At 42.9% G+C, this 26,301-nt stretch overlaps 1 protein-coding gene across 2 annotated transcripts in view; it reads left to right on the top strand.

Annotated features, from left to right (window-relative positions):
- Nucleotides 1-26,301, top strand: part of Tmtc2 (Transmembrane O-mannosyltransferase targeting cadherins 2) — a 221,152-nt gene that overhangs the window by 169,816 nt on the left and 25,035 nt on the right. For both annotated transcript variants that reach the window (XM_072009581.1, XM_072009580.1), the window contains exons 8-9: nt 1,654-1,739; nt 23,765-24,009. In XM_072009581.1, coding sequence (XP_071865682.1) covers nt 1,654-1,739; nt 23,765-24,009 — 331 coding nt within the window. The remainder of the gene's footprint in view (nt 1-1,653; nt 1,740-23,764; nt 24,010-26,301) is intronic.

The following is a 26,301-nucleotide window of genomic DNA, read 5'->3' as shown; positions in this document are numbered from 1 at the left end:
AAGCGGCGGAGAAACGGTTTTAATAGCGTGTACCCGTTAACCGAGACTAGGTTGGAATAATAAATCGCGGGAAATATCGCGGACGATTGCAAATTGGTACAAACGAGAGGGATTGTTATGAGAAGAGAAAGAATAAAAATCCGGAGAGGGGTGGAAAGCGGTAATAGGTGGCGCTAGAGAGAAGGAGTCTATTATATATTGCGCGAATATTCATCTTGAAAGTTAACGAACGTGGAGTAGCGTCTCGTTAACGAACAGGAAAACTCTTCTGGTTCAGGCCGGTTCGCCTGACTGGAAAGAAAATATCTTCCTCTTTTTCTCATCCACCGACCACGTTCGTCTTCGTTTCCCTTCCCTTGCTTTCTCCCCTTGCTTTCTCTTTCTTTTTTCGCAGTCGCTCGAACGTTCACAAAGCGCGTCATTAGTATAAGTTTTTCACGACGAACTGGAACAAATTGAAACAACGCGAACCGGATTTTTATATTCGGTTAAAATAACGAAGCTTCGGCGCGAAACAGCAACGCGAAAGCTCTCGATCACGATCCTCGATATGTTTCTCCCCCACGGCCTGACCGATGATAAAACGGCGATGAAACGGTGGCGATTGTTAGCGTGACCAGCCTGAAATTTTAATATCGACCGTTGCTTTTCGTAGGTGTTACATTCACCAACTCGACGAATGCTAGTCGAACAAGGTTTCCGTAAATGGACGAGACAACCTTAATAAAATATTCCACACGCGAAAGGATTAACCGTCGACGATTGCCGATTATAAAGCCATGGATTATCGATCCATCGTAGGGCACGCACGTGTGCTTTTCTTCATTCAACTCAACCTTTTTTCAAGCTTCTAACGTCAAGCCGATATGCTCGATTGACGTGATCGATCGATCGAGAAACCTTCGCAAATCACTCGGTTCCCCTCGCCTTTAACGTGGAATAGGAGAAATAATAGAACGCGCGATGCAAACATAATAACTTTTAAGATATCGTCCCTACACGTCTCTCTGCCACCTTTTCCTCTTTCGTTTTCTCAAACTCTGGCAGATTCGATTTTAATGTGCAACTCGAGGAAAATTATTAGCGATAAAAATATGACGTCTACCGGTAACTCAGCCCGGTAAATCACCCCGTTTCCCAACACCCTCCCTTCACCCAAGGCCTTCACACTGACAAGTGATATTTTCATCGCTCGTAGAGTGACAACGTTCGAGGCAAGATTAATCACCGACGCGTTAAAATGAATTTTTCCCTAAAATATGTGCCACGATGGCACGTGGGCCCGTGTGTAGGCGTTATAAAGTTCGTTTATTGGCACCCTCCCCTTCCCAACCCTCGTTCGTTTCCCGTACGCTCGTTACACCGTTCGACCTCTGCACGATAAGTCATCGGTTGACAAGTAATATTTTTATCGTTTCTGAGAGTGGCATTGTTCGAACGATGATTAATCGTTCCTCGTCCGAGATTGTTATCGATGGAGAGCACTCGGGCACGTTGCGATCCCGATTCGATCGCATAGCACTAGACTGGTAGGTTCCACCAACAAACCTTGTAAACGTGTTAAAATAAATACTTGAATCTTCGAAAATTCCTACTCCAATATTAAGCAGAGATTGCATTCACTAATCGATCGTTTCTGCCGGTGTGTTCCAGGGGGATACTGCAGCAAGGCAGGAAGAATTACGAGGAGGCGATTTTGAGTTATCAGCGAGCGATCCATTTCCGGCCTTCGTTAGCTCGTAAGTATTTCCATTATTTCTCGAGTAACCTTCGCAACAAGAAACGATCGAGTTTCCAATGGAATTCTCGAGTTTCTCGATTTTTTCCACGGGCGTGTTCCCCTCGAGCCCTCCCTATACCCATCGGAAGGTACGCAAGGTTGGAAATTGATGTTAATGTTCCGAGCCTCGAATTGGCGAAATATAGTTTGACGCAGCCAGCGTGCACCATTAATGAACCTCGGTCGCAAGTTATCGCAGTTCATTAGGGCACTGAAGCGGCAATTCTCGCGTGAAAAATAGAACGACCCTTCGCGTTTCACTTTATTCAAGCCGCGAAAAAACCCTATGAAGCACTGTACATTCAGTGAGAACTTGTTCGCTAAATACATGTTTAACAAGAGTTCTTCTCGTCGAACGGTTGTTACGCTAAATACATATCTCGTAGTAATAACATGTAGCCTACCGAAGTCTCTAGTCATCTGATTCTCTGTTTCAAAGCGATCAAGCCACCAAAAGACAATTATTGTATACTGTTCTTCGAGATTAACAAAACACCATCTAGTCGACTACGTTATTTACTCATGCCACTGAAAGTATTTCAGCAAAACATAGCTAGGAGATATAGCTACGTTCATTAGGATGCACAATGCACAAGATCTTTTGTACGATGGGTGAAACTGTCACTGGCTTTCCTGTTAACACCCTCTGGGAACGTGTCGCGCATTCCCCCAGGGAAAGTTGACCGTCAACCCCGACGGTAAGCTCCATGGGACATCAGAGTCGAAACTCCATCGAAAAATCTCGTATTTGTTCTTCTTTAGGCGCGTAATCGCGCGTGCTCAAGAATGTCGACGAAAATTTCACGATGCAGAGAAAGAGGATACCTTTCAAGGCGGTTGGAAAGAGGAAAAAAGCGTGGGTCGGAGCTGACAGTGTTTGCCGTATACTCCGGTGAGAGATATTTACCTCGTAGCTCGCCGATATACTGTTTCCGGTTAAATCGCGGTCCAGAGTCACCGGCTTTCGTCCACGTATCCTCGGCTACGTAAATATTATTCCTATTTATTTCGCAGCGGCTTGCGGTTTCCGTTGTACGACTTCTCTTGCTGATACGACATTAAACCCGGCAGAAATACCTTCTGAAAATATCAACACTGCTTTCTAAACCAACGAATACTTTCACGACAATGTGGTCGAACGAACTAGAAACCTCACGACGATCTTTTAAACGTAAACCATCGCGTGATTTTGCGATACAGTCTGAACCAATGATTTTTCTACAAAATAAAGAACTCACGAATCGTTTTCTCATTTCGCTCGTTAATCTCTGAAAGTCAGAAATTCCTCGTATCATAGGATCCATTGGATTCTCGCTTTGCTCCGTTGGAAAACAATATCCGCGTAATCAGCGACGATTTTTTGCCACAGTTCTAGCACAAAATCCACGTACACGCGGTAGGCGTAACCGCAGCAGAGAATCGGGGGACCAGTTCGGTTCCTTAACGAGCCACCTTTTGCCCAGGAGAGCGAGGCGGGCTGGAAACGGTGGCGCGGGGTCGGAAAAGAAAAGAACGGCCGTCGTTTGTCACGTGGACCGTACGATCCACGTACGACGATTTACTTCAACCGTCCTGGGAATGGTTCATTACCGAGCAAATGCTCCGGCCTGCCGCGATATTGATCTTATTTTACGCTTTCCACTTGCTCGGCTATTTATTATTGCGTCCTACCGGCTCCACCGTATTCCTTCGTGTCGACTCGCTCCGACGCTCGTCTCTTGCTCGTTAACGATTACGCCACGCTAACCTCGCGATACCGTTGCCATTTTCTCCGTTTAAAGATTTAATATACGACTAAACGAATTTAATAACTATCAAGTATAAATTACTGCATTAAGCATCGTGTAGGTCATCAGTGACCAACAATAGAGTTTCAACTCAGACTACGAACGCTTTTCCAATAGCATTTGCATAAAATATAAATTCCTTTGTGCAGATATTCATTCAATTATATCGTGTATAAAACAGTGTAATTAATTTGATTGTAATTACTAACTTTTCTCGAGTTTTACTTTTTATTTGTTCGTTTGAATCGACGTAAGTTATTTTATAGATTTAGGATATTTATTGCTTTCAAAGTTGAATTATGGATCGGATACAGTTATGAATTTTCAAATAAAACATCGTACGATTGTAGACACGTATAAAGGTAAGAATAGATTTCGTGGAACTTCGTCTAAATTTAGTCTATCAGAGCCGGATAGACAGCATCGTTCCATCGTTCTATAAAGGATATAAAAAAAGCGAGATGGCACCGAAGCTCTGGGAAGATCGATTTTAAGTGTTTAGTCAGAGTTATTTCGAAGGCATTTCAACTTTGTTCGTAAAACAAAGAGCTTCTCGGTATAAGAGAGAGAAAGAGAGAGAGAGAGAGAGCGCGCACGAGGATGGCTTGAATCGTTTAATCAACCGGTTGTTCTATCGGAAACACTTGGCCTCTCGAGGCGGCGAGCTTCGTACAACTTGGAAATTCAATCAGCCCGCGTTCACCTAGCGAAAATAAATATATTTGCGAAATAATTTCTCCGTTATTATTCAGAACGATGGTCTTCAGTTGTCTGGTCTACCCCCGATTTGATCCTTCTACCCTCTTTTTTCCCCGTCTCGAAAGTTTCGAAACATCGGTTCGTTTCAACGTAACTAGTTTTCCGTATAAATTGTAGCACCACTCGTCTCGTTAAAAACGAAACGAATACAGCGGCCAGCTCGGTTTTTCACGTCACTTTCAAACGAGAGAAATAAGAGCGGGCGCGAATTATATCCAGCCATGCAGTGCTTTTACGCGAGGAAAAAAGCTGCTTTATCAATGCTGTTTACACGGTGAATTTTCGCAGAACGATTATAACACGATTCCGTGGAGCAAAATATGCCGGGGTTGTGCGGAAAGCACGGGCCCTGAGAAGAGACAGCATTTCACTGTCCGCCCGGCACTTCCTCGAAACGCATTTGCATCCATAAGCGGACTAGTTGGCAAGCGTATAAAGCGGACCTGCAAGAACATCGTCCCGCGCTCGCTCGTCAGATTTCGTCTTCGTCCAGCACCTAATTTGCTCGATCCCTGTCCACTTGTTCGCCTGGTTCCGGTCACTTGCTTGGCGTCGTTCGTGCGTTATCATTGTGATTCAACGCCCAGCCACGAATATCGAACCACCTCGAAGCTCTTACGACGACCAGAGATTCTAACTTTCCTTCGAGATTCAAGTTTACGAGCTTCAAAAACGACCGTGATTTATATAAGTATAATATACTTCGTAATTAGCTTGCCTAGTTACGTCGGTCATGGCGCAGAGATTAGAACACACGAAAGGATGTTTTAGCAAACTACGCGTTCTCAACATTATCGAGCTTGAAAATGCTGACTCGTGTTTAGCCATCGTAAGGTCAAGTTGGTAGTTCGTTGTTAGAGTGTTAGTGATCGGCATTAACCTGTTTACGGGTAAATCAACAGCTGACGAGATTCATATCTCGGTGGTGTGTGATTTATAATGTTCATCGGTGGCTCGTTTGCTACAGGTGTAACTCTCGACGCAGATTTCCATCTCCGTGAATTTTCACACGGTTTGAGAAAAGAATGGAGAGAAACGAACGAATGTAATAGCCGCAATTAATAATTCGGAATACAGGTTCCATTATCGCGCTTCTTTAAACCAAACAATGTAATACGGTTACACAGTACGTGGATAAATCAACGAGCAATAAAGGCGTAAAACACATATAGGCGTTGTTATTTGCGTAATTATCAATTAACTGTTCAGGTAATCGTCAATATTTAACATAATACCCGATGCTGTGTAAAACAGGTATTCTGTACAGCTGATCTTGTGGAACGAAATACCACCTCGAGCATCACGTCAGCGATTTTCAATTGTTATTCAAATATAAAGAAACAGTGAGCGATACGTCGTCATGGAGAATCATCGGTTCTTCACTCGCAGCTGGCTAACTCATCGCGTCGTAATCGAATTTGCATCCGCGGGGACGGTTTCTGCCGGGACGTCGAAACTTCCGTATTCGAGATAATACGGGGCGTTATCAGCTTCTGACCCGTAAGGTTCGTTAAACTTTTTTTTTTTCTTTGTTCTCGCGAGTCCGCGAAATAAATTCTCTCGATCTCATGGCAGAGAGGGAGAGGATAAAAAGAAAAAGAGTAGTGAAAGAGAGGTGAATGGAAAAAAATAGTAGATAAAGGACAAACGGTGGCCAGAGTGGACGAGCAAAGGTGAGATAAATAGCCAAGGATCGAGACTACTCTGGCGAAACGATCGAACGATGCCGCGTTATAAAAGCCTCGCGTCTACAGGATGTGTATTAAAAGTTTCGCGAAGTTGGTGAACGTAATTTAACCGATCTTCCGTTCAGCCGCTTTAGCCGGAGTAATTTTATCGGCGTCGTAAAATTTGTTGAGCGCGACACCCGCCTTCTAGCCAGACGATATGGAAAGTTTGAATTTTCAGCCAGGTCTGCAAAGAGACATCCGTAAACTTCGTTACCTGCGCGCTGTTTTTATCGACGCTATCGGCGTATATACCTTTGTCCCCCCTTTCGTTTTCTCCTCTTTTTGCATTTTTCCTATTTTCTTCCTATCCCCATTTTTTCTTCTTTTTTAGTAAAAAATGTTTTGCGTTCACGGTGGCGTCCTTTGTGAGATATTCGAATGGAAAAATTCCTTCTAATTCGACGTTTAGGCTGCAAAGAGTGTAGACTGTAGAGTGACGCAAAGTAACAATTGCTTGTGTAACAATCTTTCAGATGCAAAATAATATATACTTTTGATAGAAGTATCGAACAGATGAATACTTCTTTCTTTTTGTGTAAATTATAATTCATTGAATTTTGATTCGCATAACAATCGAGTTCTAATATATATTCGCAATGATTTCTGGTTGAATTCTGTTGGTTTGCCTGTGTGTTGTGTCTTTTATAAATATTGATATTGCTATTGACCGATCTGCGTTCACCTAGAAGTGATGTTGTGTGGCTTGATTGATGCAGTTTGTGAAGGTACATCATTTTGGTAGTTCAATTATGTAGGAAGGAATATACGTCCTCTTCTTTGAATTGTACCACACAAATATAATTTATCGACAGAATTGTAATTATTAATCACGTGTTGTTCGCGATTTGATTGTCCAGATTTATCGTAGGTTTTGCCTAATTGCCATTAAAATATTTTTGAGGTAATTATGCTTGCAAATTGTTTACGAACGTTTAATCCTTTTACGTACAAACAAAATGAAATTCACAGATGTCAATGTTTACAATAACATAACAAACAAATGATGCATCCCAGACGTCTTTTTACGTCAAGGGAATAATGCCATTCCATCTTTAAACTAAATAAACATTAAACAGAGCAAACGATGTATTTACGTATGCGGGTGTATCGTGTAATGAGAAATAACGTGACTGGCGTTTGAAACTGAGAAGTATCAAGTTAATTTGTAGGTCGCACTTGATTGATGTTTGACATTTACATATTAAACAGAATTTGACGGAATGTAATTATTTATTAAATTAGACCAGGCAATTATTTATATATCGATCGCTAAAGTGACATGTTCAAAATGAAAATATAATCCAGTCTGTAACCACAAATATTTATATTTAAAATCTGCTCCCTAGATTCACTAAGGTACGCTATGTTAAAAATTCCATATTTCTAACAACGACGATCCCTTCGTGACCTACAGCAACACTTTCTACATTCTCGTCCGAGAGATCTCGTAGAACGTACCATCGATTTCGACGTTCTTTCCGCGCTCCATTGACGTGCTTGTTATCGAATATACCAATGAATGCAGGAAGCCTCGAACTCGAACGAGTCCCGACAATTTCCAAAGACAGGCCCATGTCGCGCTCGATTCTCCGAAGTTCGAGAATATTACGGAAATGGTGAACAAGAAAGTTTCGAGTCTGACACGGAATACAGAGAATACAGGATTCGCCAACTGCTGTGAGATTCGCGCGCGAGTTACGCATTTGAATATACACATTTAGTACACGCTAAATTGTCTGCGATCTCATCCTTTGTACGCAAGCAAGCTCGGGATTTGATCAGATTCGCACGGAACTTCGACGCGTACTGTAAAACGTTCCTTCTTCGAGGGACCAAGGAACGAACGAAGAAATGGTAAACGGCGGGATTTCTAGTGGCCTCTTGACTTGCCAAGGAAATTCTCAATTTGATCGTATTGATGCGTCGGAGCGTATCAATTCGCTCGGTGTGGCAGCTGATAAACACCGAGTAAACATTGGTTCGATCAATATTGGCGAAGGCAAATGCAAGAAACAGCGGTGAATATAAACGCGCGAACGAAGAAGAAACTGGCGTGGCCCGGCAGAATGGTCTGTGTACTTTTGTTTTATGCCCAAGTAAGCGCTCGTTGTTATTCGTTCTGGCAAGGTTATATTACTATAGGATCGTTTGGTGCCGTGATTTCTAAGAGATAGAAATAAACACGTGTTCCGCAGCGCGGAGGTTGTAAAAGGGAGCAACGTGAGAGAACGATGCGAGAGGATAGATCAGTCGTGGAAAGGCGAGAGTGTAGGTGTCGAATTACGATTCACTGTTCTACTGAAACGGTACATCGCGATAAAAAGAGAAAGAAATTGAGAGAGAGAGAAAGAGAAAGAAAAAAGGACACGGGAACCAACGCATACGGAAGGTAGAAAATGTAACCTCGCTGGTAATTTCATCGGATGAAATGAGCGAAGTATTGACCTTTGCCGTGCTCTAACGTAAACGAAAGTAGACCCACGAGGCCAATGAAACAAGTGGCCTTTTCAGCTACTTTTAATTATAATCCGAGCTTTAAATTGCTCGCGAGAAGTGGAGCGACTTTCGATTGTTGCCGGTCTGAGAGAATGGAGAGCGACCACGGCCAACGTTGACGATGTTGGTGGAGCGGTGAGGAGACGGGGGTAGTGGGATAGAGAAGAAGGGTGGCAAGGGACAAAAGGAACGACGTTGAGAGCCCTTTGTAGTAATTTTCGCGCCTCCTGCGCGGAAAAATTCGAAGCGAAAAAAAAGGAAAGTAAAAAAGGAAAAGGGAAAAAGTAAAAAAGAAGAAAGAGTCTTTCTGCCCGGAGGAGCTTCCCGAGCGGAGCGCCACAATTAAACGCTACGGCCGCGTTGAAATCGTTACGTGTACGTGGAGGCTGCTTAACCGTGAAGCGTGCACCACGTAATCGGCTAATATGGCTCGAGCACTTTCATGGATAATCGCCTCCATCCCTCTCGAGAGGGACAAACGCTTCAAGTGGCCGCCAAGTGTTTGGGGGGTAAAAAGCCGCGACATCGCGCTAATAACGTGCATTATTAATAAAGCACCGGTGCCTGGTCTCGAGATCGATCCTCTTACACGAGTGCTGCCACTTTTACCTTGTACATGGTTGGTGTGTCTGGTTAACGCGCGCTTGAAACGAGAAAATATTGTGCTATCGTGTTCCGAACGAGAAAGAAACGGACAACTTGGAAGATATTCTCGATAGTCCATCTTTAGACCTTCGCCAACATATTCTCAAGTAAATTTCCCTTTAAACTAGCACCGGCTTTTTTCTTTCTAAACAAACTATCGATAGAGGACCCAAAATGAAACTTGAATCTCGACTGGAAAAGTGAAACGAAGTTCGGCCAACGTTGAAGCGCCAAGGAACGTTTTAAAGGAAGGAAAGTTTGTTCGAAGCTATGTGGACGAAAGAGGGACAGGAGCAAGAAGGAGAGAGGGGAAAAAAGCGGTAACACCTGAAGGCCCCGATTCCCTTTGAACTACGATGTCTCGTAGCAGGAAACGCCTCGGGCCGAAGACTTACTGCGACAGAAACTTTCCAGACTACCCGTTTGGCTGCGTACGTAAAACGCCTTGCGCGATACACAAGTGACTCAATTAAAGCAACCAACTTCCAGCAGGGAAGCTGGAGAACCGACGAGCAAACAGACGTGTCGGCGAGCACTCGTGAGGTGTATACCCGGCCGTCGCTTCGCGTCTGTACACAGTCATCGGTTCTCCGCGAATGAAACGAGAGGATCTTTCTGGTGTTCCAAGTTCGCCTCACGGTCTTACCGAACAACGACAATTAAATTGACGAACTTCGATCCCTGGAGAACATCGTTTGTTAGAAATGGAATAAGACCGTACGTGGTCGGAGAGAAAACGAGGTCCCCGCGACCTTAACAAAATTCTGCCGCCGTTTTAACCATTAATAACTTCTGTTCAAATATCTATTACCATAACAAGTGTGATCAGTCTCTTTGGAAATTCCATCTCAATTGCCATAAATGGAATTTACAAAGAGAGAATGTTCAAACTATGGCGAGCAAATCGATTTTGTAGAGAAATACACCGCGTGCAGTTACTTACAAGATTTGTATAAACAGAACTGTGCTTCTAACCACGGTAACGTCACTTCCTGAAACAATAAACAACTGATACGTGTCATCAAACACTCTCTACTAGGCAATGATTAATGATTACCCGAACGTGTATGGGATAGCGTATCTGATACACTTCGAGCAAGCTCGAAAGCTCGATTTCAAGGGTGGAACGTATCCTGGAACGTAGAAACAAGGGACGATACGGTGTATTCGTGAGGTGAGAGAATACAGCTGATAGGTGTTAATTACTACCTCTTAACTATCGAACGGCAAGCAAGAACGGTAATCCATTAGGAATAATGACCATGGTCTATGCACGCGAGATGTGACTGGATTAACCAGTCGTTCGGAAAACCGGTATCGTTATTACAAATTCCTCGTCCCTTCCTGTGGCACATTACTCTGCACGCGTGTACACCAGTTACACCCGTAGACACGATAGCCTTGGCTGTCGTCTGTGTCGTTAATTGAATTAATTACGGACGAGGGCCCTCTAAACGTTAAGAACGATGAGATTAACGCATGCAAGATACTCCACCGAATGTTTGCTATTTAGATTACAGTATTTACTTGGAAACAAACATATTTATACTTTATGCTATAGGCTTCTTAATTTATTTATCGTTCATTTTACATAAACTTTTCTCGAGTAAAGATAAATCCGCTAACTTTAGTACGTACACGTGCCATCACGTACAGTCTACCTTGAACTTTCCCTTTCGACGCTCCACTGCGGATTAGAGTTCAAAATGTATAGAAGTTAAGCGGCACGAGTATATATATGTATGTGTGTGTGTGTGTTTGTGTGCAGTGGAATTTTAAGCTGAAGACGAGGAACGAAGGTAGGGAGATAACGACACTTTACGATGTAACACAGCGTCGTTTAATATTAGTTCGAACGATCGAACATCCGGTGAGCTCGATAAGAACACGTTCATGCAACTTTGACTACTGGAGTAAGTCAATATATCGCCAACCGCGTGGAAGGTACGATCAGACTACGAGTAGTACAGGTAGTCGCATAAGTAGACCTGGCCAAGTAGTATAGGTAAACGGAAAGTCATAGTTGTGCGAGCAATGAAACGCATCGAGTAGAGAACTTTCGAATAAAAATCGAAATGTCCCTGTTGGCGTCTCTTTCGGCAGATCAAACGCGTATAAAATTTATTTATTTACTTAATCATTCATTGTACGGGAAAAAGTTCTCATTAAAACATTTCCAAACGAAAAGAAAATAATCCATAAAGAACAACCATCAAAGGAAGCCCTTTATCGCGTCACTTTTGACAAATCTAACGCGAATGAAATGACTAATCAAGTCGATGATGCAAACGGTAAACGTACAACTGTAAAAGTAAAATGAAACTTAGCGAAAAATTTATCATTCGTTTAACAGACTCGTATTTCGCTGTTCCCCTTCATCGACGAAAAAATACGATTCGGCTTCGCGCGCCGATCGCGCGACGACAATCGCTCGAAATCTGAGCGTGATTAATTGCTCGCCGCGACAACTTTCCGGCGTAATTTTCCCGCCATCGCCATTGCCGACGTCGTTCCCCGGTATGTTGGCTTCAAACATCGATCACAGTAAAATTAGATGAATTACCGCGCAATAACTTAATAGCACGGTCGATCAAGATCCATAGGACTCTCTCTCTACACACGTCGGAAACAACTCGTCCTTTCATATGTTAACCGTACGTCGATGAACTGCAGGTCGAAACCGTAAATTTCATTAATCAGCAAAATTAACAGATCCGTCGGCCAGAGGACCTAGCTGGCGATCACGCGAGGGGAATTTTGTTTGATTAATTACGCTCACGTTGCACTTTGCATTTATTACAAACCCAACCGTGTGATTTCCCATCAACTGCCTTCCAAATTTTATCAAATTTCGACGTTTCCGTTCGATCAGAAAATAAAGGAATTCTAAAGTAGATAAGTGCGGAGGGGGCGCCCTGTTTGGTACTCGCCTTGTTCTTCGTAACCCCCGAACAAGCATAGAGATTCCCAGTTGGATCGTCGGAAATTAGCCAGGTTGCCGTACGAGCACTTAACACGATTGATTCGCCCGAACACGGCAATTCGGCCGAGGACTTCCGCTGCACCTTACCACAACCTCCTCTTTTCTCTCTCTCTCTCTCTTCCTATCTATCTATCTATCTATCTATCTATCTATCTATCTACCTATCCTTCGCGCAGATACTTTGATCCTTCCTTCGTCCCGATGGAAATCGCCGAAGTGGCGGTAGCAGGGAATATCCAGGAAGCTGGAATTTGAGATTCGTGAAATTGCTTACAAAATTACGCTCGGCTGATCCGAGCACTCGGACCGACCTTTGGTCTACCGAAACGAAAGTCGATGCAAGGAATTACTTGGAAACGAAGCTCCGTTAACTTCGCGAGCGTCACTTCGTTTGCGAAACTGTCATCCTCTTCTTTGGAAAATATCACGCTCAAAATAATCATGTCTGTGGACTAGGAAGCGAGCCAGGCTTCTCGTCTACTCGGGCGAGTAAAGTTTCTCCTTTAAAAGGATTTTCCATGACGAGCTGTGGAACACAAGGGCGAATTTCGAGGACGGCCACTCCTCCAAGTCCCCGAACGGCACACCTTGCTTCGCCACTTTTTAGCCAAACCCCTAACTGGCCTTCGCTACTTCACTTCGATGTTACTCCAGCGTGACGCGTGTGAGGGTAAAAAAAAGAAAAAAGGAAACAGCAAGGAGAACGGAAGGAGCAAAGCGGAAGCGGAGAACGGCCCAAAGGTAAACGCATTTAGGTACACACACGAAGTTGAACGTGCACGGACGCGGGCTTAGGCGCTCATACACGCGAGCGCGCATATAAACACGCTAGATACACGGAAACCGTAAACACACATATCGACGGGCTCGCACATTTTCATCCTCGACCGGTCGATACAGCTGGTACGTCCCTCGTGTGCACCTCCAATACGTACATACTCGTTCCACGAAACGAACGGACGCATTTTTGTGCTCACGGCTCGTGCTGAAACGGCCGCGATAATTTACGAATTATTTTAACCAATTAATTTACGACGATTCCCTCTGCCTCGGTAGAGTTGTTATTCCTTTATTCGCTCACAGCTTTGGATTCGTAATGGGAAGAGAAAACAACGTTTCGTCTAATGGCACAGGAACTGCGATAAAATTTCCGTTTGCTCACCGCGGCGAACGGTGAAAGAGGTTCGCGCTACACGACATCGAATTAGCACGAATTACACACAATAACTCTGCAAATGGTGTTTTATCGCGGCGATTCAGCGGAACGCGTTTCCCGGACTCGTTCCTACCGTTCGCGAGTCTTCGTTGTACAACTATGTCGCGCGTAACCGCCGCGAGATTTCAATTAAATTTAACCAAATTTGATTTAATATCGCGAACGTGAATTACTTAGCTGCGGTTTCTTGCGACCTTCCCTGCGTCAACTGATTAAGCTGCGCATTATGCAAAGCGTTATTTATTTATTTATAGAGATGTACAGCCGCCGTAATGTGCGGTCGTGTCGTTATAGCGAAGCGTTTATGTAAACGCAGCGATCGTTTGATCTTGTTTACGTAAGTGGTAGTTACTTTTGCATTACGATATCATTGTCTCGGCTGCTCATGCGTTCAACTATTAACAAATATTTGATGCGTTCAATTTCCGTCGTTTCATCAATGTGTTTCGCGAAAACTCGAAATTTTGTTAGTTTAATGAAAAGAAAGAAACGTACACTGACTGGCGAAAATATTTCTACACTTATCATAGGAATTTATATTCATATAATATGTAATATGTATAATTTGTAATAAGTGTATAATGTAATTAAATTAACTAAATGCCGATCACCAGCCACGAAACGGTAAACAAGAATAAACGAAGCGAATTTTGATGGTGAGTTATCAGAAAAACGGCAGACCTCGACTCTTATCGAGCGATTTTGGGTGGTCGTGCGTTGGCCGCGGCTGTCGTCCACAAATTGGCGGCAGATCGGTCCACTAATTACTCGAGCCAGTCGTGTTTTAAAAGCCCTGACCATCACGAACGATTTGCGTCGTTAACAGGGAGCAAAAAGAATACCGCGGAGTATCAATCGTCGCGTTAATCGTACACGGTGACCTTCCAAACGAGACAGAAAATTATTCGCAATTGATACCGATCTATCGACAATTTCCATATCGTAACTCATGAAACTTTACGCGCCCTCGTTCCTTCTCTTTCACCACCTCTTAATCAGTGCTCTGCCACGAAAATCGACTCTACCAAGCTATTACAAAATCACAGAAATGAACTATGCATACACGGATGATTAGGAAGTCCAAAAGTTTCCCATGAAATTTATCGATCGAAGATGGGAACAGCGCGATGGACGCGGGAAGTGAATCACGGTCGGAGTCTACGCGAAAGAGGGAACGGTCGGGTTAACCAGGAAATTGCAAGGCACACACAAAACTCGACTGCACGATGGAATCTTAATTCCGTGAGCGCCCGGAGTTGAATTCGCTTCAGCACCAGCTCCTCCGTCTCTCTTCATCTTTCCACGACGTTTCTTCTCTACCTTTCGTCTTACTTTGTCCCTCGTTTTCCTTTTCACCCCGTTCACCTACGAGCTTGGTCCCCTTCAGCTCCTTCGTCTCCTTTTCTACGAACCTCTTGCGCATCTTATTCTCTCTCTTTCGTAATTAGGAAGCAAACAGGGCGGCGGTCTTGCCAAGTTGGCGGAGTCGGAGATGAAACAGCAGTTTCCGTCTGCCCATTCTTCTTCCACCACCGCCTCCCACCCCCAGTCCCCAGTATCCTGCACCGGCGCGCTTTCTGTCCCTCGACCACCTGACTCGTCGTCATCGCCGTTCACCTTTGCACAATTCAGATCCAGTCAACGTCAGAAACGTGCAGAAATGGCAACGATACGATACGATATATCTTTGTGGTAGAAGTAGCCAGGTCTCGAAACGTTTCGCGCCTTGCCTCGTCGTTTCCGCTTTTTCCAACTGGCGCCCCTCTTTCTCGCGTTTTCCGCGAATCAACCCCACCAACGAAGAAGTTGGTCTCGAGAACGAACGGAGGACGTTGGTTTTTGCCGTCCGAGGAACCAGCCCCGTCGCGCGCCCGTGTTTTTCCGGCGACGAACTCGCGAAAAGTCGTGGAAACGAGTGTTTTTCACTCCTGGTGAAATATTACTCGTCTTTCTTTTCCCCTTGCCCCCGACGGCATATATTAGACGATGTTGTCCCGAGGTTGTTATTTCTGATATTTTCCCCGGCTTAAGTTCGAGCTCTGCGTCATCTTGCAACGCGTAGAAGTAACGGGGTCGTCGAGGGAAATGGAGACTTCCTCTATGTCATTGGAATATTCTCCGACATAGACGTCACGGGTAAACGACACGCGTTTTCTTGCGCTTAAAACTTCGCACGCATTCCTCGAGCTCGTTCAAGCACGCGTTCCAAGCCCCACCGCAAACCAGCAATCTCTTCTACGTTATTCCTGACACTTGTAGTTCGTTGTATATGTACGAGCAGTTCATTCATTCGCTCTCTCTTCGCGTCTATTGCATTATTATCCTTTTGCATTCTTGTACGACGTTATTATCTTCGCTTTAAAGTCTTTGCAAGAATATTTATTTATTATTCATCATAGTGTGCCTACTTTTAGAATGTCGGCGTTTCATGATCGATTGCAATGATGAAGAAAAGTATAGTTAGCCAAGTAGAGGTATAAAATCGATTTCGATCAACACAGAGTCTTCTAAACTCGAACACGATTACTTGGACTTGGACGGAAAAGAAATATTGTTCCGGGATATCCGATCGCGGTAATTGCCGCGGTACGTTAATAGGATCAGATATACGCGAGTTGCTACCGTTCGTTTTTGTTTGCTGGTAAAAGCTATCGCAGTAAATATCCGGTTCGGGGCGCGTCATAACGAATTTTACAGGTGGCGATCGTCGATGTGGAATCACAGCGTACCCAGCTTGTTTACAAGCTTAATAATCCGTCAGAACTGATCGAGCTCGTTTCGCTACAAGAGATCTATTACATTAACTCTTCATGTCGCTTGAAAAGCTCGTATTTTATTTTATCTCGGCAGAAAAGAAACTAAGATTACTCGTATCAAATGCATAAAGGAAGAAACGAAAAGGTCGACAATTTCTTTCTTTTGTTGAAAATCGATTGAGCACACAGACTGTCGGCCATATCGTCTCGAATCCGGAAAAATCTGCGCGGCCACACGAATTTGAAATATCTGCGAATCGCTCGACGAAACTCGCCCGCTTTTAATTAATTATTCGCACCTAAATCTCTTCAATGATCGTTCTACCTTTGCATTCTGGGTCCCTCATTCAACGATGGCTACCCTTTTAATTTATAAAGGCCATAACGCGGTATCACGTTGAAAAATCGCGAGATAATCTTCCGCTCGACGATACACTCCCTTCAGTCTAAAATAGTCTCAGCAACGTTCCAAGTACACGATATTCAAGCCGCGCATTATCCGCCGAATAATCTTAATATGTACGTGTTTCTTTCTCTAAGAAACCATCGCCTCAACCCGTTGCAACTGTCCGAAAAATATAAAAACCGACTTGGTAAGTTGCTATCTCGCAGACCCATCGGATCGACTCTTTAATTAACAAAAAGTTTCCGTTAAAAGAAGAGAAACCGGAGCATCGAAATGGCAATTTCCTGTCGGCTACCTTATAGAACCAACCCCCTATGCTTCACATTATTTTGAATAAGGAGCGCGGCGGCCGCCGGGCAATCCATTTTCTTCGTCGCGGTCTCGGGGGATACTCTATGGAATTAGAGTATCCGAGAGGCTCTTTGGTCGAGTTTCCCCACCTTATGGATACAGTTGTGCGACGTCTATACGTGTACGATGGGCTCGGTGTTATAACGAGCTCGTAAAATCGGTCAAGCATCAAAGTTTACACGTCCGAAGCATATGAACGAGCGAATTGGCAGAAACTTGAGAAGATAATGGATACAAAGGCTTATTTAAGATCGTATAAAATATACCTTAACCTTAATGCAGTTAATATTAAAATAGATGGCGTACCGGGTTGCTGTTCGCCTATTAATAGGCGCGACTACTTGATACTGTGGAAACGGTAATTTTTTTTACTTACTATGAAAGATTCGAACGCTTGAAATTAAGGCGTGAATAAAGAATAAGTAAGCACTCAAAATTTAAATCGAACCTGATTATATATATCTCCGGTTAGAGAACTCATTCAATATTGTAATAATCTAAAATTCAATGTCTCTCTTCCATCTCTATGTATATATATATTCGTCGAGTGTCTCGATGTTTCATCTAATCTTGCCATTCATACATCTTAGTAATTTTAACTTTAAAGTAATTTTAATTTTAATTTAAAAGCTCCCTACATCACAGGAGTATCTGTATTATCGATGTTAGTAGTACAGCTTCTATCGAGTAATCGCGAATGTAATATCTTAAAACTCTATCCGGTTCTAGTGACGAGAGAATCACCTTCGATGTGGTGACGGATTACACGGGGAATTGCGACCGGCGTTTCGTGAATAATCCACGACGTCGCAGATGTTTCTGTATATACGAGGGATGACGCTATACATCGGATGATGCGCTGGAAAGGTTCTACCGCGTTTAAGTTGAGCTCGTCGATGCGGTGTATCTTTGAAGGCCCAGTGACACGAGATCTTCTATCGATTACTCGTTAGTGCGTTGGAAAAGTCATTTTACCGTGCGGTTAGCCAACGACAAGTTGGCACCGGAAACTTATCTCCGTAACTTATCATCAATTAACGACGATTTATCAATGGATCGAGTTTATGACGAGCCGATTCTTAATACATTAAATGTGAAAATGTAAATCTTAGTACATTAAAGGTGACACGTACGATTGATCAAACCTACCGTGGGTTAGTTCTTATTGAAACTGTATGCATCATGTTCTTTCCTTCTGTAGCGACATACGCGTCTTAGGGCGTTTCAATTCGAAGATGCCTCACGTAGTTGTTTTGCCATAGAGGATTAACACTATACGACGCACATAATGTAATAAACAAACTCTGGACGAAGCAATTTCGCTGCTACCGACAACCGAACAAGTTCAAACCTTCCGGTTCCCTCTCGACCAGTATAAATAGACGACCATGTTCTCCAGACATAGTCAGTCAGTCAGTCGCGCGAATCAATATCAGTATCGAGTCATCGAGATTATCAGTCGAACGAATAAATATAACGAATCAGTCTAGCGAATCAGCATAACAATTAATATCAGTACGGCAGTATCGCGCAATCTTATAACGAATATCATCGAGCGAGAACGCTTACGATTAACTTTGTATTCTACATTTTAAAATATCTGTAAATATAATTAACGAAATCAACTCGTCTCGTTATTAATTTAACTAACAACACGTCTCATCGTCCACCACACTTCTTTCTTCGTTTTTCTCTTTTTCATACATAGTTTGAATGCCACGCTGAGAATTATCGAAATACACGTACCGAACTCGCACCAATTACTTACGATTTATAGGAGCCCATGAGAATCAAGTTACGGGAATATAGCTTTGTCGGTATCCGATCTCTGGTAGGGAAAAATGATCCCCGTTATCGAGGGATTTCGTTAAACCAAACCGGATTTAGCCGGGTATGCCATAGAGGCGTCTCGGAAAATTTGCCAATCACACGGCTCGTTAATGAAAGTCTTCCCAGGTGCCTGTTTATACTGCGCAACTAGAGGCGTGAGGGTAAACGTCTTACGTTCGTGCTGTAATATCGCGTCGGATGATATCGGGATTAGCAGCCGCCTCCGCGAGCCGTAGTATATTACGTTTAGCCGGTTGAACGATAAAACGGCTGGCCCAAGGAAAGTTAAACGCGACGAAATTAGAGGATCGAATCGGTCGATCCCTATGGGAGAGGTCAGGAATTGGAAATCCGTCGTTGGAAATCTCGAAGAAGCAGATTGCTTCGAATTAAGAAGGCTCCCGCGTTCCCACTATCGATCCACCGAGATTCATCGTGCTCTTCCACCACCTCATCGTTTCTGCCCCCGTTCCATCCCACCTACCTGTTCTCTTTCCTTCTTCGCTTCTTTTCCCTATGAGCGTAAGGGATCACGTTCCACGAGGGTGACAATAAAAGTGGAAATAAACTTTTTAATACGTTTCACTTTGGCCTGGTTGTTCAGCGACGCGGCCTTTGCGGGGATTCGACCGCTGCGAGCAGGGATACCTCGCGGTAACTTGAAATTTTTAATTAAAGTCATGGCCGACTACGGCTTTTTGTCCGGCTCCTCGAGATCGCCCACTCTCTCCACTTTGCATCCCTAGATACGGTTGCCTTGTCATTGTGTCCGCGGATCGTTTAACGGCTACAATGGCGTGTACTAAACTCAACAGTGAAAAAGTGTAAAAAATTTGTGGAAGTATAGGAGAAGAAGAAAGCAATGGATATTCTTATCTTTGAGATCGAAACTTTTCAGAGTTCATAAGGAGAGTAGATTCTCCGGTATTGCCGCGTTTCCCCGTGTTTATGGGATTCCTCTTGCAAGAGAGGGGACGTTTTCGTTTTAATTAAAATCCTAGGTGATGAAAGAAACAAACGGCAGAAATTAGCGCGAGAGCTAAGTTAATCTTCGTCCCTCGAAGCATTTCCACCACGTTTCGACGACGCCGGGCATCCGGCAGGTCGCCGTTTCGCACGATATTTAGTAATTAGCCAAGGAAATACGGGAAACACGCGACAAAAGGCGGGAATTCATGCGGAGTTAACCCGATTCGGCGTCGAGTCGTAAAAGCAGCCGACCCCGGAAGCCAGGCAATGCCCTTTTAACTAGAAACGGACAGGGCAAGAAGCGAAGTGGTAGCCATGCTATGAATGTCTGAATTTACGTTAAAGACTGGCCCCAGCACTGCTTCTGTCCGAATTTCTAAAGAAACCCTCGTCGCGAAAAATCTGCCCTGCCCTCTTCTGCTTTCCAGTGAATCGAGCAAAAAGTAGATCTTGTTATGATTGTGCCGCACCGTAGTTTCTTAAATTAAACGTCCGACGCGACATCGCCGTTCTTAATATTTCATAGCATTTTCTCTCTGGCCCTTTCCAGTACTTTTTCTCCGACTATAACGATATTTCAAAGCACCATTACACATGAAAGTAGCTTTATCCATTCGATTACTTACGTATATACTGTACATGGTGAAATTTGATCGAAAGATTAACATATTTATTCTATTTTTAAGTTGTGATCGAAGAATATTTCTCTACTGTCGATTTTTTATCTCTTCGTATAACCGGATTACTTTGCCAGATATAAACTGAAACAAGCAATGTATCCGTGTCGTTAAAATTTTATCTTCATCCGTAATGACATTTCATAAAATCTACGTAAACCTTTAAAATCTAGCTTAAAATATATATATCAATTGATGTAACATATCAATGTGAGACAAAATTGCATCCGCAAGATTAATTTTCACTAAAACTTAATTGTATTGCCTTTCTAATTGTAGCAATTTTAGCTTCTAACTAATGTTTCTATCGATATCTATTAATTGTATATGGTTGTCCGAGATGAGGTCAGTGGTAAAAATCAAATTAAATCAGTCCCACGTCGATTTGATTTTGGGATTAAATGGAACGTTTATTTCGAAAGTGGCTTGATTTCATTTCTTGCAGAAATTAGGCAAATAAAAGATTCACATATATTTCAATGTGAACATTTTATTTGTAGACAATTTATAATTTAAATTTTAATATATTCGTTTGTTTCGATCAATTGAAATTCTGTTAATAAATGGCATTGCGTAATCATTTACTTTGGAAGCCGTGTAAGTCCATTTCCTGTAATCTGTAACTCGATCAAACAGTCGGGGCACCAATAATCAAAAACAAATGGTAGCCAATGTAATCCTAACTTTTGTATCTGACTAAATATATATTGCAAATACGGATGTGAGCAAGTTATTTAAATGCGATTCGGTAATATCGTCAGTTATTATTTCATTTATTAAATTGTTATTTTTATTATAATTATGAGATTAAATTGTTATAATTAAATGTTATTGTTATAACATTAAAGTATTACAAGATTAATAATAGTTTCACACTTACATCGGGTCGTATCAAAGCGCAAATCATTTGGTTTTAAAGAAAATATTACATATTTTTGTTACGTTGCTTTCTTTTCTCAATTGATAAACTCGCGTTAACATTAAGATCAGACGATGATACGGATGTTATAACTAACATAATATTATAATAATTGTTATTTATTTAGTTTTATTCTATCTATTATAAAATACCGTGCATTTTTATATATATTTTCGTATGCTTTGTATATGTTGGAGATGAAAGGACACCGGGCCTTCCCCTCGGAATTCCTTAGAAAATTTCCCTTTTTAAAAAATTACTGTCTTTATAAATTAAACCGATCTTTATAAATCTTTAGTTCTTATAAGTCTTTGTGAATTAAACCGATTATAACTATCCGAGATTTGCGATAATGAGCTTGGGCTCAAGGCGACAACTAGTCGCCGAACTTAGCCGCGGTCACGGGATGAACGTTATTACTTAATACAGGTATAGAGTAATTGTATAGCTCTCCTTAAAAAGAATAGTTGTAGCGGCACTCGACAGTAAACATCCCAATGGTTTCAACCCCGTGGCGCGCCACACACAGACCCTATTCTTCGGGCAAGATTTTTTTTTTTATTTGCGTTTATTTTACAATCAATTCTCGTTACAGAATTTTAACTAAATTTATCTGACGTGGTACTATGACGTGATTAATAAGTGTTTATAATATGTTTGATCCTATTTGAATCTAGTGCTTAGGTCTAAGGTATAATGTCTTTTTAGTCTGCGGATCTGTTCCGACGTGTCGAGTAGTTGAATAATTAGAGGGTTTTGATGGTTGTTAACTCTTGTGCTATGTCTATTGCTGAATTTTGATATTTCTTCTTTGACTGTGGGTATCTTGAGGTCGTGATGTATAGTTTCGTTGGTGACGTACCAAGGTGCATCTATTAGGGATCGTAAGGTTTTCGATTGGAAGCGTTGGAGAATTTCTATGTTGGAATTACTTGCTGTTCCCCATAGTTGGATTCCATAGATCCAAACAGGTTTTAATATGGCTTTATATAGTGTAATTTTACTTTGCGTATTTAAGTTGGAACGTCGGCCGATGAGCCAGTAGAATTTTTTTAATTTTGCTTTGAGTTGTTTGATTTTATCTAAGATATGTTGTTTCCATGTCAATCTTCTGTCCAGAGTCATGCCCAGATATCTGACTGACTCTTTATCTGGAATAGATACTTCAGGCAAGATGATTACCATATGTCGATGCATCTCCACAGTACATATTCAGCTAGGCTGAGGACCCGCTATAAATCTTAGGACTTAGTTAACTAAGGTCCTTCAAATTGACAAACAGTCTTTATCCTAACAGTCCGTAGTAAATCTGTCATCTACTACGGGAAGATACGGGAAATCTGCTTTTCTCACGAACGACGCTTCCCTCTAGCGACTTTCCCTCAAGGGCGGCTAGCATCTTTCTCTAACCACCAACATAGAAATTAACCAATTAACAGCAACGTCCATTTCCCTCACTTTCTGAACGAGGTTTGTCCTCGACGAATCCGATGATCTCGTGTCCTAAGACACACCCCATCATAGTTTTCCTCTGCAACATCACTGTGACGGAGAGGTACATTCTCGTGTGATCTCGTCAGCGAGTAAAAACAACGTCTTTACGATCAGTGGATATTTCACGTTTTAGCAAGGAGTTCGACTTAGACTTTGGAAGAAAGTACATTCGTTATCCCGTTGATCGCGGATTCGTTATTGAACCTAGGATCATTGTCATTAGTATCTCGAGTATCTAGTTACCACGGTTACTTGTCAAATTCTGTAGTGATCATCTTTGTACTGGTAGATATCTTCTCTGTTACGTAACAACGATGGCTAATTCCAGAGAATATTCATTACATGCCCCTAACTCTAATCATAATGTTAACCCAACATATATATATTTTTTTAATAATTTTAAATACTTCAACTCTAATGAATTGTACAATTCACCAATTTTGTGAACGACGTAAATCCATTCGTGACTCAAGAAAAGATATATTGGTCTAGTTAATTCTAAAAAAAAAGCTATTCGTATAATGTATTTACATCTACATAAACACAGAGAATATTTCAATACGATGGAAACGCAAACACTCGAATGCTTGAAAACAAGAGAAAATGGACTCTTCATCACCTACACCACTCCCAAAATAAACGATTCGAGTACGTGTGTTTGTCACACTCTTGCACATTGAAAAAATCACGGTATCTAACTTTTATAATCTTTCGACTAACGAAACACATATATATCTACATTGTATAATTCATGGAGATGGGAAGACAAAAGAAGGTCCTAAAGAAAGCTCGAAAGAGAAATGGACTGTCTGGTAGGAATGTAGGAGGACAAATGGAAAAACGCGGCCGATTCGATTTATATAAATTCATGGCCGATCTCTCTGGAGAGAGAACGGCAGAGCGTATCACACAGGCACAAGACGGTAATCCAACGGCGCTCATGATCCTTATCGTTTGTCTTTGCAGAGGCTTACGTGAATCTGGGCGCGGCGCTGGCCTCGGTCGGACGTGGAACGGAAGCGGCTGCGGTTTTGCGGGCCGGCGCATCCTTAGACGGTTCCGGCCTCAAGGACAAGAGGGCTCACGAGGCAGCCAGAGTACAGGCCCTCCTTCAATTAGGCGCTCTCTACGCCGATCAGGGTAGATTACAAAGGGCCCTGTCCGCGTACAGGGAAGCGCTGCATGCGTTGCCGGATCACTATCCACCTCAGGTCAGTGTTCAGGTCACTTGCAGCTTGTTACTCCATTTACGCAGAGCAGCCACTTACAGACAAGCAGCTGCACTTCGCATTCCTGCATTTCCTTTGACAAATCGTCTTCCATCAAATCGATTTGTCAAAGGAATTTGTACGATTGACTTTACGGGAAATTACGCGACTTCTATATTCTCTGACCACGTCTCGTGTTATTTCACACGTAAGAAGATATATATACCTACGATGAAGTCGTAGATAGGATTCAATCGAAGTGCTCGTTTACGTTAAGAAGGATCGGTTATGGCGAATCATGCCTAACACGCTTCGCAATTATTCATGCCACACGCGAGTCGAACTGGAGGCGAGTGGGCTTGTAAAATTATAATTCGTTTACTATCGATCGATAGGCAGTACGATGTTTTGATTGTAACATTACCGCGAGCTTCTTCATTAAATCGAATTAGTAGCCGTGCACGATCGCGCGCGAAGGTATGTTTGCCCGTATGAATTGCAATTTTCGTAATTACCCGTTGTTGGAAAACACGCGAGGATACCAGGGGTGGCTAATTAAATTCACCAAGTATCGATCGCGCCCCAAAGTTGCACTCCTGCTATGACCGTTTTTTGGACGAGTCCAAGACAAAGTCGCGTATGTGCACGGCCAAAGCAATTAACGTTTTATCGATGCGTGAAAAAAAAAAAAAAAAAAAGAAAAAACGAAAGAAATAAATTGGTGAAAGAGCAGCTTCCATACGAAAAGCAGCGCCGATGTCGACGTTGTTTGCATCACCGAAAGCGGAATGTCCCGCGTATGCAAGCCGGCCGCAAATATGATTTTCAGTCGCGTCGTAAACCAAAATTAAAAATTTTAAGCTCGCCGTAATCCTGCGCAACCGTTCTACCTCTCCCTCGGCCCACGGTATTTCTCCCGTCCATTTCCTCGCGTATCGTGCTTTCCTTTTTGCACCGCGCGAGAAAAAAAAAATTACCGTCGCATTTAACTCTTTCAATTTTCATTTAATCTTCTGCGAATTTCCGCGCGACAGTCTTCTCCGCGAACTCCACGCCCATGATCCTTCGAATACGATAGCGTCGAGTCGAAAGCGGAAAAAAATCTGAATTGAAAATACTTCGATTATGCACGGTGGAACGAAGTTATTATGGTTGTACATAGCCCGGCGAGGAGAATTGGGTTGGAGATTTTTCAGTCCAACTTATTGTACCATAGGCGCTGTTAATGTAGTTACATGGTGAATTTATATCAAACTGCGACAAAGCTACGAGAAGCGAGATATACTTTAAATGTAATAGAAACTTTGGAAGGGATTCGTAACTATGCACGTGAACGCTGTATTGCAGAAAATCCTGACGTTGTCGGAGATCGATAAGTGTAACTATATCTCCATAGTTTTGCCATCGCCAGGAAACTCACGAGCGAGAAGTCTGCTTTGATTTATGTCACTGTAAATTACAGAATTATTCCATATCTTGGTAACCTTCGCGTCGGCGTTTCCAACCACGAACAACCTTTTCAAGCCCCGTACGAGGTTGGCACGCGATCAATCCAGAAGTGATTCTCGACCTTTTCCATCGGTCGCTGCTCCGTCACAGCTCTTAATTGCTTTCCAAGGTTACTTCAACCGCGAGCAACAATTCCAGCTGCTCGATCATTGTCTTATGGGCGCCGTGACGCCCGGTCGCAATTACCCAACTTTCTCGTATAGAAGCAAGCGTTTGTTTTTTTCTTTAAAGCATCCCATTTCCAGTTTGGAGAATCGTTTCCCTTATTCTCGTGTCACCGTGGGGCTCTACACCCGAGCGAGTTGCTCCCCGAAAATTTCACCGATCATCCTCCGACTCGTACTCCTTCCACCCTATCGAACGCGGTCCTCCAGTAGTTTGGTGTTTTTTTCCAAGTGGAAACGCACGTTGAACTTTTTTGGACAACGACGCGACAACAACGACTCGTACAACGACCCGAGCTTCGCGCTCGACTTCGACGAAGAAAAGAGAAGTTTGCATTTTTACGAGATACTCCACCCTCTCCCACAACCCCCTCTCCCTCTTTCTGTTTCTCTTCCTCCGTGTTTCATTCTGGCGTGTACCAGCCAGGTCACACTGGCTCCGTGCTTTCTACGTGCTCGTAGCGTGGCCGCGTTTTGTTCAGCGCATCGTCGTGGAATTCCTGCGCGACAATTTATACGAAAAGTATTTTTCGCCTTCTCGGGGCTCTCGCCGCAGACTACACATCACCGCGCCCTCGTGCACACGGTTTTCCAAGCGTTACCATCGTCTAGCGCGAGGGTA

The sequence above is a fragment of the Bombus fervidus genome, chromosome 8 (assembly GCF_041682495.2).
Source record: "Bombus fervidus isolate BK054 chromosome 8, iyBomFerv1, whole genome shotgun sequence".
NCBI classification, from domain to species: domain Eukaryota; kingdom Metazoa; phylum Arthropoda; class Insecta; order Hymenoptera; family Apidae; genus Bombus; species Bombus fervidus.
Note: the sequence above shows the minus strand (reverse complement) of the source record. Positions and strands in the feature narration are given on the sequence as shown.